General features: G+C 35.1%; 1 protein-coding gene across 2 annotated transcripts in view; it reads left to right on the top strand.

Annotated features, from left to right (window-relative positions):
• The window catches only part of TBCA (tubulin folding cofactor A), an 80,445-nt gene that overhangs the window by 24,628 nt on the left and 40,737 nt on the right, over positions 1-15,080 (top strand). Inside the window, exon 2 of one of the 2 annotated variants that reach the window (XM_034656408.1) lies at positions 902-952. The exons of the other annotated variant lie outside the window; for it this stretch is intronic. Coding sequence (XP_034512299.1) covers positions 902-952 — 51 coding nt within the window. The remainder of the gene's footprint in view (positions 1-901; positions 953-15,080) is intronic. 2 annotated transcript variants of the gene reach the window in all.

Genomic DNA, 15,080 nt, shown 5'->3' with positions numbered 1-15,080 from the left:
ATTGCATTTTTTGCACTTCCCTATTAGAACATATAGAGCAGCCTTGGCTCCTTTTAATGGCTGTATTCTTCCGTATGGACCTACCATCTTTTTTAAATCCCCAGACAGGTTTAAAATAATGGAGCTCTGTATTATTTCCACTATTTTACTGGTTTTGGAAGATAGTGCAATGAATTTTTTTGTGTGTATGTAGTTTTACGAATGTGCAGGTTTATCTGTAGAATAAATTCCTACAAGAGGAATTGCTGGTGTAGGGTAGCAGAAACTTAACTTTTTTCCTCTGCCCTCCTAAATACTCTGGCTGGGGCCCTATAAATTAAACTGATGAAAGATCAACAAAAGAAAACAAATACAAGTGTATTAACGTGCAAATACATGGGAATGAATACTTAGTAATGAGTAACTTAAGGGGTGGTTAGAACTTGACCTTAGCATCTTAACAAAACAACAGTTAATTTGTGGAGTAGTATAAGACAGAGGAAAAGGGCTTTGAATTTGATTCCTCTCTTGCCATCTCTGGAGTTGTCTGTGATGGTCAGCTCTGTTCTCTGGTAGAAGGGGAGGGGAGACACAAATGTTGTCCTGCTTTTAGGTAACAAGGGGGAAGGCTTCATTTATCTGCTTTTTCTCACTTGAGTTCAATTCAAAATTATCCATATGCCAAAGTGGCGTATTTTGGGGTGGCATATCTGCTACACTTCCCTGGCTCAGTGACATTTGTGTTTTAAATTTTGAGAGATATTGGCAAGTTAGCCTCTAAAGAGTTTTGTCTCTTTATAATTTCACTGTGATTTAATACTGTTATCTTGTTAACATGCAGTTTAACACCCTTTTTGTCTGGAAGAATAAAACTGTGAGTCGGAATGCCCAAATATGTTTAGTTTTTTTTTTTTTTTTTAAGGAAAGTTCTTTGCACATTGTTGAAAATGACAAGAATGGATGTGGCATGCAGGTATGCTAAACAATTTAAATTCATTTCATATCTAAATATAGCCCGAAAAGGAGAGTATCTTTTCCTTTTGAAACACTAAATTGTACAGCTGATAAAGTACCCCTTAAAGATTCTCTGCTGTCTTTCTCCCTGTTATCCTCCTTCTTCTCCCCATTTTGCTACCCCTCCCTGAAACAGGAGAGGTAGATGATTTGTTCAGGATTACCCAGCTAATTAGCAGTAGAGCCAGAACTAGAAAACTTTCTGAAATTGCTACATTAGACTCTAATCAGAATGACTTTTCTATTCTGAACTGTCAAAAAATAATTTTTAGTTAGATTTTATTCAAAGTTTGGTCCTTGAAGGTAGGTTCAGTAAACTTGAACCATAAAATATTTTTCACTTTTATTATTTGAATTTCAGTTTTTAAACAATAAATTTGTGATATCTTAGGAATAACTACTGGTTATACTAGAGCTAAGTTTAATAAACAGGCCAGCTTTATTCTGTGAACATTAATTTTGCATTCAGTTCTACATGAGTGATCTTACTTAGGAAAGCACATGAATTGCTTTGGTTTCTGAGAAGATTCATCTTGATTTCTCCCCACTGGAGAAATTTTAGAGAATAAGTTCATATTGTTGGAAATCTTAAGATGGAAAAAGATTAGGTATACAGATGTGCTGAACAATTTAAATCTAGAACAGAGTCCTAAAAGGAGAAAACGCTTTTCAAATACACACCTAAAATTGGAAAATCTAAAATCTAAAGAAAAATACAAATCTAAAGTTGATGTTTCAAACCCTATTGCCAAAGAATCTTTCTGGCCAAATAGACTAAAAAGAAGCAGAAAAAACTTTAAAAGACCAATAGCACCTTGCTAGCACATTGCTAATAAGGACTAATAGGTACTTAAACTGATGAAAGTGATTCAGACAACAGCATATTACCCTCCTGCTGTGCCATGTTTTAAGCTGTTAATAGACATTAGCCTTTTAAAGAAAGACTAACACTTTATATTCATTTTCTAAGCTTTTGATACATTAGTGAACTGTTAGAGCCACTTGGTATATTTGATTCTTACAACTCAGTGCATTTTCCAGAATACTTTTGAGAAAAGTTAACTGCTCTGAAAGTTTAGATTTCATGTAGTCTTTGACTTCTTAATATAGTTAAAAAATAGCTTTACATTGCATTTTGATTACTGTAACTATTTTTTGTAGAAGTTATATGGGAGGAATAAATACTACTATATATTTTTCATTGACAGTGTTAAATATGGGAAATGATCATTCTTAGGTTTGGTGTTTTAAAACATTTTTATAATTTACATATTAAGGCCAGATTTTTTTCAAAAAATTTCCAGTAGTATTATGTCAGTGAAATAATAAATATTATATATAATTTGTTATTTTCCATAAATATGTGTAAGATTAAAGATGTGGCCTCTAGATATATGTATGCATATATGAGAAAGGAGGATTTTAAAAGTGTAATTTTCTTTAAAATATTGTAAATAAATTTTAATGTTGACTTCTTACAAATTAGAATAGTAATTTAAATTTTTGTCTGCTTGCATTGCTTTTAAAGCAGTTCTTTAGAGATTAATAAATAGTTTTTGGATAGTTTATGTTTTGTGTTTCATAGTAATTTCAACTGCAAAGCTAATAGAGATTTGATGTGGTTGTAGAACAATTTTGTCTGGAAGAAACTGATTGCATGATGTAGGTAAATGTTGAAGAATATATTGACTGGATTAAATCATGTGATGTGTGTGATTTGGATAAATTAATTTATAAAAATTCAGGGGCTTTGCTAATTCTTTAAAGTAAAAACAGAAGCAGAGTACCTAATTTGTCCAGATGGTACATTTTTTGTGACCACAGAAATGAATGAGACATACACAAAGTGCATCTCTGTTATTTCTCATGCCTATTCAAAACCAAGGGCGGAAAATGGAGTAAAATGTTTAATTGAGAATGCCTTATGTAGTTTGTGAACTTGTTATCATGACTACCAAGTTAATACCTGAAGAGCAGGTTTAGGTCTAAGAATTGAGTTTATTATTGAAGGTAATATTGAGGCATGGTAGCTTTTTTTGCTAGCATTAGTCTTTTGGTTAAGATCAAGTTATACCAGTCGATCTTCCTTATCCTGGAATAGATGTTTTCTATGAAGTTAAAATAAGATAAGGACACCTGGGTGGCTCAGTCGGTTAGGTGTCTGACTCTTGATTTCGGCTCATGTCATGATCTCAGAGTTGTGAGATCGAGCCCCATGTCGGGCTCTGTGCTGGGCATAGAACCTGCTTAAGGTTCTCTCTTTCCCTCTCCCACTGCCCCCCCATTAATTAATTAATTAATTAATTAGGATAAATTCCTTTTTCTATATTATTTTATTTTATTTTTTAAATTTTTTTTTAAGATTTTTTTTTTTTACTTTATTTATTTGACAGAGATAGAGACAGCCAGCGAGAGAGGGAACACAAGCAGGGGGAGTGGGAGAGGAAAGCAGGCTCATAGCAGAGGAGCCTGATGTGGGGCTCGATCCCATAACGCCAGGATCACGCCCTGAGTCGAACGTAGACGCTTAACTGCTGTGCCACCCAGGCGCCCCTATATTATTTTTTTTGAAGATTATTTATTTATTTATTTGATAGAGAGACAGCCAGTGAGAGAGGGAACACAGGCAGGGGGAGTGGGAGAGGAAGAAGCAAGCTTCCCAGTGGAGCAGGGAGCCTGATGCGGGGCTCGATCCCAGGACCCTGGGGTCACGCCCTGGGCCGAAGGCAGGCGCTTAATGACTGAGCCACCCAGGCGCCCCCCTTTTTCTATATTATTTTAAAATCGAATTCTCCAATTTAATGTCCCACTTAGCTGGAGTTTTGTTTTCATATATTAGAAATAATAGAAACAGTGAACAAGTCTTGAATGGCAAGTTTGAGACTGTTCTACAGGCTGAAATTCCCTACTGAGAACAAAATGAATGAAAACTGTTCATTCTTCATATGCAGTTTTACTACTGTTGGAGCAGCTGTTATCAGTAAATTTGGAGAGCTCAACAATCAGTTCTTTTTAAAGATTTTTTATTTATTTGACACAGAGCATAAGCAGGGTGAGCAGGAGAGGGAGAAGCAGGCTTCCTGCTGAGCAGGGAGCCCTATGTGGAACTCAATCCCAGGATCCTGGCTCATGACCTGAGCCGAAGGCAGACGCTTAACTGACTGAGCCACCCGGGCACCCCATTTACTGGCATTCTTTCATATGCCAGGAGAAAATAAGGTACAGAATAGTGACATTGAGATTGGATACTGGACAGTTGTCAGACTCATTTACCATATTGATGACTGACTTATTCCTGAATAACATCTTCACAGCTCATAACCTTCAGAATTGTATTTCAGCAAAATTAAAATTATATTATGTGAACATTTTAGGATATTTACTGAGTTAAGTCCTCAAATGTTAAGTCCCCAAATGTCTTCTGTAGTCTCTTGGAGACCATTGACATGTAAAGAAAAATTATTGAGGGCCTTTTACAAAAATAACTTAGGTTTTTCTTTTTTTTAGAATGTAAAATATTGAACTTGCCTAATTTTTAATTAGAGATCTTAGAAATATGAAACTGTTCAGTAAAAATAAATATTAAAAATATTTTACACTTTTGTTTTATGGACAGTAAGGTAGGGAGAAGGAGGGGAGGGATGAGTGCGAGACCTGTTGCAGGTAGATACATAAGATAGTAGAAAAGGAAGTAAAAGATAGAAAAAAAGGAGCAAATCTTACTTTCTTACTTGCTTTGGGCGGTGGGCCTCAGGTAATATTAAAGGACTAAGCTCCCTAAGAGTGCCAAAACATACTTTATTCTTTTTGCAGTCTCCAGAATTCAGGATGGTGCCTTGAACTCAGTAGTTATTCAAGAAGCCTTTGATTCATAGCTAAATGACTGACTAATGAATCCATGCTCACGGTTTTCAAATATTTGACTACTTAATTGTTTAGAGTGCTCTGATTGGGATAACTAGAGTTACCACTCAAGGTAGAAAGTATTTCCTGAACTGTATCAGCAACAGCCTGAGGGGTAGATGAAATTGAACCAAGGGCCACATCTAGTCTCAAGCCAATTTCCCTACTCTGTTTTGGGGCTTAGTAAACATACCCATTTTTGAATATAAAAATTCCTCTCAGACCTTATCTTAAATGTGCAGCTTCCTTTGACTAGAACATTCCCCAATATACCACACTGAATAATACTGAGTAGTCCTTCATTTTTATGTCTCTTCTTGATCACTACTTCTTTCCTGAAGCCTTCCCTGGCTAATGGGGGAATCACATGCTCTTCGTATGTGTCCCAGTACTATCAAATCTATAGACTTAACTACAATCTGCACCCTTACTTCCCTTATTCTTCCTCTTAAAATCAAGGATCTGAACCTCTTTTTTATCTAAAGGCAGAATTCTACCTGTGCTTTGAATCCCACCTCCTTGTTGCCCTGTGTGTGTGTGTTTCTTCTCTGTTCTATGCCTTTAATCTCTTTACCTTTATTCAAGCATGCTGAATTCACCAACGTCTTAAGGATTTATTTATGTATGAGAGAGAGAGAGAGAGAGGGAGAGAGAGAGCTCAGGGGGAGGAGCAGAGGGAGAGCCTCTTCGAGCAGAGTCCCTGCTGAGCTCAAGGGAGTAACAGGGCTTGATCTCTCTGATCATGACCCGAGGCGAATCCAAGAGGTGAAAGCTTAACTTACTGAGCCACCCAGGTGCCCCTAAAGTCACTAACATCTTAAAGAATCAACAGCATAAACTTTACCCCCATGGATAAGGGGGTACTACTGAGTTTTATATTTTCCCTCTCCCACACTCTTCCTCTTGGTTTCCTTATGTCAGGCAGTGGTACTACCACACCACTACCTGCCCAGTTTTACGTTTGGCTTCTCCCTCTCCTTTGTTTTCCCATATTCGTCATGTACCACAGTTAATTTTCAACTTTATCTTCATTTCAGTTCCCCCCATTACCACCCTTTAGTAGGCCACCACTGTCTTCCTCTTGGATTACTACCATAGTACGCTTATTTGCCTGGCCCTAGTCATTCCCCTTACTATTACATTCTCTATATCGCAGTCACAGTGATCTTTTTAAATTAAAATATGATTATGTCACTCACCAGATATGACTGTCTAATACATTTAGGAATAACCCAAATTCTTTAGTATGACCTTGTAAGTTGTTACGCTGCCCCGCCTGCTCTCTTGGTTAGCTCTGTCTCTTACTATTCTTCTCCACATTCATGAACCATCTTTACTTAATTCTCAAACCAACTTACCGTATTTTGTCTCACTTTAGAGTCTTCTGTGCTCTTTTTTAGTACCTAGAATGCTACCTCCCTGCTTGATGCTCCTGCCACATAATGTTTGCCTCTTCTTTGCTGCTAATTCTTATTCATCACATCCTAACTTGACATCACTTTCTGGGGAACGCTTTCCTTAACAGGCCTCCCCCAACTCCCATTTAATTTGTCTCTGCTTTAAAAGACAAAATAAATATTCTCCCCAAAAGATTAGTGTATTTTCCTGAAAGAGTTGTGGTTATGGAATATGTTTTAGATTTTAAATGTGGCATTCTCATTTGGATAACTGGGTTTCTGGTTATAAATTTATTATCTTTTTTTTTTTAGGCCCCCAGGGAAACTTTTAATTTAACTTTCGAAAGTAGAAAAATAAGAGATAGACTTGATTAGTAGTTAAAAAAAGATATTTCTAAGGGAAAAATTAAAGTATCATTTCCTATTCTTGGTCTTAGTATCATTGCAGGTAACTTCAAGCATATATATATAATTCTGTAGAGGAACATTGCCAGTGGGCCTTTTGACTTCAATATACTGAAATACTAGTCTCAGTACTGGCCAAGATGGGCAGGAAGGAGAAGTGATCCAACCAAAAATGACTGGTCTTCTCTGTAGAGTAGTGTATTTCAGACTTCTCTGATATAACCCAGATTTAGAGATGTGTTTTATTTTACATCATGACACAGTATACACACACATACACACACACCCTGAAACAAAAGTTTAATGAAATATTCCCATTTTTACCACTTATGCACTCTGTTTTTTCCACTTCCATTCTATTTGCTTTCATTGAAACAATGATGATCACAACCCACTGAATTTATTTTCGGAGTCATACTCAAGTATTTTCGAGTCAATACTCCTATAGAAGTAGATGGTGACTAGAATCTATTTTCAAATTAGCCAGTTCAACAAGCAGAATCACAGCCAAGTGGGAGCCCTTGGAATGGGAAGGACATGACTAACAGTTACTCAATACCTGCATGATGCAGCATTGAACCAGGAACTGGACTTATTTTTATATTCACTACCATATTTTAGAGCAGTTGGTCTGTTTTACATGAGGANTTTTATTTTATTTTTTTTATTTTTATTTTTTAAGATTTTATTTATTTATTCAACAGAGATAGAGACAGCCAGCGAGAGTGGGAACACAAGCAGGGGGAGTGGGAGAGGAAGAAGCAGGCTCATAGTGGAAGAGCCTGATGTGGGGCTCNGCATGATGCAGCATTGAACCAGGAACTGGACTTATTTTTATATTCACTACCATATTTTAGAGCAGTTGGTCTGTTTTACATGAGGAAACTGAGGCTCAAAGAGGCAGGTAACTCATTTAAGACCAGATAAATAGCAAAGGTCAGAACTAAGATTTGAACTTAACGCAAGTTANAACTACCATATTTTAGAGCAGTTGGTCTTTCTGTTTTACATGAGGAAACTGAGGCTCAAAGAGGCAGGTAACTCATTTAAGACCAGATAAATAGCAAAGGTCAGAACTAAGATTTGAACTTAACGCAAGTTAGTCTGCTTAACTCCAGAGCCCATGCATTTGCATCATATCTCTGTGTCTCCAGGTAAGTAACATTGCAATATACATGCTAAACTTGGAAGGGAATTAGTGACATTTAGGTGTCTTCAAAATTTTATCGTGGAAAATAACAATAAAAAGCCCCATTAAATGTGAGTTGAGACAGGCATAAACATTGACAAACAGTTAAATAGTGATAGATTGTATTGGCTTTCCGGAGAGCTTAAGTTCTTCATGCCTCTGCTCATCCAGAGGTAGAGGTAATATCCTTAAGGCTGAGATATATGGGGTTTTCTTGTTGGTAAGGTAAATGAAATGTTCAGAGGCTTTACTACTGCACCAGAGCAGATAATAAGGCAATTAGAACTGTTAAATTGATGAAACACCAGACTGGGATGAATTATGTCATGAATTGCAAAGAAACAAGAAATTTTACAGCAACTTTTGAGACTGAAGATGAAAGATATCTCAGTAAAATGAAGGGAAATTGATAGTTAAAGCGCTAGATTTATTGACCTGGAAAACCCAACTAAGCATTTTAGGGCCAGTTTCAGAATGTTATTTATCAGCTTTGTAAATAAATAGAAAAAAAATGGTCAGTTTATGCTGATAGTTTAATTTCTTCTGTTAATAAAATGAATTTAGGATGTGTTTCTTCTTCTTCATTTTTTTGAGCTATAGCACACCCTAAGAATCATCTAGTCCAACCTCCTCATTTTAAAGATGAGACCTAGAGAAATTAAGCACCTTACTCAGGATCACATTACAAAGTTAAAAGTTAGAACTAGAACCCAGGTGACCTGATTTCATTGGCTTAACTCTTATTTCACCTGAATAGGAACATTGATAAATGGCTTCTTATATAAGTTGATTTATGGGATACTGTGCTTTCTTTAAAATTTTCATCACATAAATAATCCCATTGCTAACAAATAATGCACTGTTTGCCAAAAATAGTTGAAAAATGATCACTGGATACAGGCTAGCCTGTCATATTTCAATAAGGAGTGGACTACCTGCTGTTTTTGTTTGTTTTAACGAAGGCATTGGGTCATACTTTCAGTCTTAAGAATCATCTGCAAATATGATTATCCTCATATAGGAGACACACTTCTGGTAGATTCCTTAGCAATATGAGCCTTTTCATATTTATGTCAAAAACTTCAAGAGTGGCTATAACTGTTGGTTTAAACAAACAGGAAAATGATTGAATTAGAAGATCTGTCTTCCTTTAGAAAGCTTTTTGGGATGTTATTCTCATGTTTCCAAAATTCCTTTCTAAGTTTCAGAACCTATGTATACATATGCCTCTAGTTTAAGTAGGCACAACTAAATTCTGTTGTTCAGTTACTAAGTGTTAGATCTTGAATATCCATCGTCTGTATGATTTTTAATGTGATTACACAGAATGACTATTAATTGAGATACTATTTATGCAAGCAGCTCAGCTGTAAAGCATTACATAGATGTATGTCATCAAGATACAGCTATTTAGGTCAAAGTTATTTGGAGAAGAAATCACTTTAAGAGAATTAAAATTGTGCTGAGTGACTCGAGGGAAGCTTCCTGGAGGATGACATTTGAGGCATGTTTTGAGTGAGTAGTAGAGATAAGTAGGGGGGATAGGAGATGATTTATTTCTTCTTAGCAAAAGAAATACGATAAAAATCTCCAAAGCTCATTTAGAAAATGAATAGGACATATTTGGGGCACAGCATGGACATTATGACTAGAGTGTAAAGCATGAAGTATATAATGAAAATATATCTTGAGGGTCTTTAATGTACTTTTGAGAAATTTGGAATTCTATAGATACTGTTTCTTTTTGAGTGAGTAAAGCAAGGGAATTCTGGTGACAGTTTGAAAGCTACGTTGTGGAGGTAGAGAACACTAGTTTCCTAGAGTTTCATAATTGTTTTTTCCAGCTAGATTAGAACTTAAAATCATGGACTGTGATGAACTATGATGAACTATGGACCTCTGACAGACTGTGTCTAATTAAGTGCTATGAGTAGTGGTTGCACAAAGTTTATTTAAAATGATTGGATTTCTGTTTTGAAATTTTCTTTTTAGTGGAGATAATCCGGTTATATTTTATTTTGTGTTTAATGCAAACCTATGAGTAAAGCTTATAAAACTGGCCTTTGCATGTTCACCACCAGCTAATGACACCGTTTAGAATGCATGTAAGGTATGTACAAAATAAAATTGAAGAGTGAACAAAAAACATATGGGTATGTGAAGGACAAATTAAGCAAAATAAACTTGAATGCTCTTAGTGTGTTTGCTTTTTTTTTTTCTTTTGACAGTTTACTCTCTATTACTTAAAAAATGAAGGAAACATGCAGCAAAATACCAAGTCAAAAAAAAGGAGGGGAAGGTCAGATATTTTACATCTTCCATAATCTAGCGTACATCATTAGGAGGAACCTCTATTTATTGATACACCATTATTCTATCCTTGGATTATTAAATAGTATCAGCTGGCTCTAGGATTTGGTTCAAAACTTAAAAAACCCAAACAAATCCATTAGTCATTTAGAATAAGAACATATATTTCACAAATAGCATTGTGTTTAATTTTTAATAGAGTAGAATTATAAAAGTAATACTTAATGGAGGGAAGCTAATATCTAATTTTCTCTAAAATGATGAATACTATTTTAGTAAATTTAAATTCAGGTTAGTTGTAAATACGGACTAAAAACTGGCAGTTGAATGATTCCAAAGGGAATGATGTCACCATATAGAATAGGGGGGTAGTGCTCTGCATGGTGCCGTAGGTGGTATGTTAAATACATTTTTATTTAAATCATATTAATTACCTGGAAGAAAACATGCAAGGAAATCCAGAAAGGATGCAAATTTTAGATTGTAATTAGAGAACTGAAAAGTGATGAGGCATGCATGCCTAGGTAGATAAGCATAGTGAAATTTCCTTTGTAAAATTCCCTTGAGGGGAAAATGGAGCAGATTAAATGCATTAAAAATGTTTTGCTTCTAATTTGGCATTTGCCAATCTGAATAAACATTGAGTACCCCAGTTAAGAGCCTGTCTTTTCAGGTTGTAATTCTTTGTATGTATCCAGGATATCAGCAAACCACAATAGCTTCATAGCATGTAAAACTGAGATGTATGATTTCATAGAACATAGATGTCCATTTGTTTAAGAGAAAATTTTTAAGATTGAGAGAAATTTTGAAACAGGATTACAATCACCCTTTGTCCACGAAGCTATAGCTCTAGAAAATGTTTTTAGTAGTGTCCCAAGTCACTAATTGAGAAGACATTTTCATTTTTTCTTTAAAAATACTTTAAGGAGAAAAGATTGTAATGTTTCTCCATCGGTAATGGCTACCTTGAATATTAAATTAATGAAACTCTATCTAGAAATGACCTCTCAAGTCTTCTAAAAAACAAAACAAAATTGTTAACTTTCACTTTACTATTAAATTAAAATACTATATTTTATGGAAACTGCTTTCTTATCCACATAAAACCTAGAAGCCATAAAGATAAGATTTAGAGACTTTATAAAATAAAATTTTATATAAACATATAATAAAATTTTTCTAGGGAAATAGAGCAAAAAACAAGGTAAAAGAAAGAAAAGGTAGAAACACAAATGACACATTAGGGAAAGCACTTACCAACTACATGACAAATAAAGGATGAAGATCTAGAATATACAGAGAACTCCTGTAAATAAGAAAGAGAGGAACACACCAATATAAAAATAGGTATGAATATAAACAGGAAATTTGCACATAAAGGAAGAAGTAAGATTAGATGACATGAAATATTAGTAATAGCACTACAAACTACTTATGGTTGTAAGCAGTTTACAGATACTAACGCATTTAATTCTCCCAGCTGCTATTATTATTGGCAGATACTATTATTATCTTTGTTTTACACTTGAGGAAACAGGCACCAAGAGTTTAAGTAACTTTGAACTAGTGGAACCAGCATTTAAATTCAGACAGCCTGGCTCTAGACTCTGTACCTGTAATGATCGTATCTGACTAATAGTCACAGAAATGCAAGTAAGCACAGCAATAATATTATTGGTCACCTATAATATTGACATAAATGAAAACACCAGTACCAAGTGTTGGGGAGAGGAATGGGCTCTCACTATTGGTGGAAATGTCAATTGATACCATGTCTGTGGAGGTCAGTTTGACAGTATATATCATGAAGTAAAATGTACATACCCTTTGACCTAGAAATACTATGCTAAGATTTTCATCTAGAGAAGTTAAACGGAGAACAGTGTAGATATACATACAGTGATGTTCATCTCACTCTTTATAATAATAGTGAAGAATTGGAAACTATAAATATTCATTGATAGGGTGTTACTTAAGGTATCCTGCATGCAGTCAATGAAACACTACATAGTCATTAAAAAATACTTGGTATAGAGCTGTATGCATTGCCATGGAAGGACTTTTACAATCTACTGAGTATGACTAGACTGAGATCACCATGAGGGAAAGGACAGTAGTTATTTTGTTCATTGTCTACATTGTAAGCATGTGCCAAGCAGTGGACATGCTGGGTGGATGGGTGGAAGGAAGGGAAAGGGAAAGGGAAGGGAAGGGAAGGAGGGAGGGAGGAAAGAAGGAAGGAAGGAAATGTTATAGTGTGAAGATTCTAAGATTTGAAACTGGGAGCTTTCTATTCTTGTACCCTCTTACTAATAGCACAGCATTTGAATTCAAGTCCTTTAAAACATTGGTGTTCCACAAGTATTTCTGTAAAAAGGAGCAGGTTAGCTTGCATTAACATCCGTATTAGTTTCCTAGGGCTGTCGTAACAAAATTACCACAAACTAGGTGACTGAAGACTTATTCTCAGATTTCTGGATGCTGGAAGTCTAAAATCACGGTGTCAGTAAGGCCATGCTCCTCCCTTCAAAAGCTCTAGGGTGTAATCCTTTCTTGCCTTTTCTAGCCTTTGGTGGTTGCCCACTATCTTTGACATTCCTTGGCTTATGGCAGTTTAACCCCAGTCTCTGCTTCTGCCTTCTTTCTGTGTGTCTCCTCTATAAAATATAGACACTGGATTGGTCATTGGATTTAGGGTCCACCCCAATCCAGTAATGACCTCATCTCAATGAATTATCTCTACAAAGAACCTGTTTCCAAATAAGATCACATTCTGAGGTTCTGGGTGGACACATGAATTTTGGGCAACACTGTACAACCCATTCATTATAACATTGCAGCTGAATGCAGCCTTAAGGACAGACTCTTTCTGAATATCCAAGCTATCAAATTTTACTTTTTGAAAAAATACCAAAAATTATTTCAATTTAACTGTTTGAACTGGAAATATTTATAAATTATTTTATATACTACTGTCAGTACTTAGGGATACATTAAAATATTACTGAAGAAATTGGAAATAATATTTAATTTCGGAGGATACAAAAATCAGCATTTATAATAAATCATAATAAAGATACACAAAGATGTATGAAAGATAGAATGGGTCTTAGTCTTATAAGACTAGACTATTAACTGAGTGCCTGTATTGTCTTTTCCTCAAAGAGAATGTAGTAAGTGTGTTAACAAGAAGGAAGTTTGGTCAACAGTGAAAGCACAGAGTAAGGAAAATCACAGGGTAAATTTGTCATTTTTGTCCACCTAAGCATTGTCTGGCAGACGGGCTTTTTGAGTATACTTTTACAGTTTGTGAGACCACTCTATCTCTTTAAGTAAAACAATAGTTTTTGAACTTTACTTTTTAGCAATGGAACTTTTTTCCCTCTAAAAGAAACCTTACATAGATTTCAAGCACATAAAACAAGAAAACCAATGAGCCTCTGAGATACCTCCTTAGAACGCTGATGCTTTAAGCTGTGAAATATTCTGTTTATCAAATTCTTTTTTTTTCTGGTTTCATACTCACCAATCAACTTTCTGGTAAGGCTCGGGTTTTTCACGTAGTTCTGCCTATCATAAGAGAATGGGTTGGCCTTTTGGAAGAGTATTTTCTAGTGCTAACAATTGTGGTCCTCATTGTATATTAATAAATTGGCATTCTAGCGTTAAACATTAGCCTCATTAATCACCGTTATTCTACCCTTAAAACATGATTCCGCTCTTAGTGGGCTGACAAAATAAGTTTTGAACCTGAGAACCAGAACCTAGGCTGTGATTAGTTGACCAAAGGAGGAAAGGCTTTTTTAGTGAGGCCCTTCAATAGACCACCTCCAGACCTCTCCAAGTAAAACACAACTAGACGTAGTCATCGGCTCCACTTTTTTCTCGTTTGACTTTCCATTAAAATTTTCTTGTTTTTAAGCAGAGCCTGTCAGCATCTTTTAACCGTTTTAAAAAAATACTCAGATTTATCACTGTTCCGTATTATAAATAAGGTAAACCCCCTTAGGAATTATCAAGTTGAGGCTTTATATTCTACATGAAGTACCTAATTGCCTTAGTTTATAGGTGGTTCTTTCTCTACCCTAGTCAGGTTTTCATCATTGATTCTTTGATCAGTATGCCTGTCTGTAGCACTAGTTTTCCCCTCCCTATTAGCTTAAAACACAATAAACCAAGCTTATAGAATTACAAATTTATAAGAAACTATATTTATAAAATTAAAAGAGTAACTGCCCTTAATGGGGACATGAAGATATCGCCTGTAAATCTTATGTATAAACTTTAGTGTAAAATTTGACCTTTATTTTGGCTCTTCTGGGGCCCTTTTTTGTTGTTTTCTTAATTAGAAACTAAATTTCTTTCATTTAGGTAAAGGTGCATGATACCCACATTTCAGATGGTAGATAATAGATTACAGTTTTGAAATGCATTATTCTAATAAAAAATACACATTATCTCTTGATGTCTTCCATCTTCAGTATTTGCACTAGAAGCATGATTTTGGTGGAAAAATAACTTTTATAAAAAAGTTACCTTACTGAGGAGAGTTGTTAGGGTATGAATTCTTGAAAGTAAATTATAAACCTGAAATTTCTTTGTTTAATAATTTGATTTTTTCCATATTTTTCTCCAAAATCTTAAAAGTAGAAACTTCACTTGACTATATCCAACTCCATTTTAACTTTGCTCATACCATCAGCCTGAATAGAGTACTATTTTTTCTACTTAAGTTTTTAAAAATTGTTTTCATTTTTGTGTATTTTTTACTTGACCTATATTTTAGTCTCACAAGGCCAAATATCCTCTCTTTGTTTCTTTTACTATTTCATTATACTGAAGTTACATACTAGCATATAAGTACTTCCCTTTGGCTGAGT

Source organism: Ailuropoda melanoleuca, chromosome 3 (assembly GCF_002007445.2).
Source record: "Ailuropoda melanoleuca isolate Jingjing chromosome 3, ASM200744v2, whole genome shotgun sequence".
NCBI lineage: Eukaryota > Metazoa > Chordata > Mammalia > Carnivora > Ursidae > Ailuropoda > Ailuropoda melanoleuca.
Note: the sequence above shows the minus strand (reverse complement) of the source record. Positions and strands in the feature narration are given on the sequence as shown.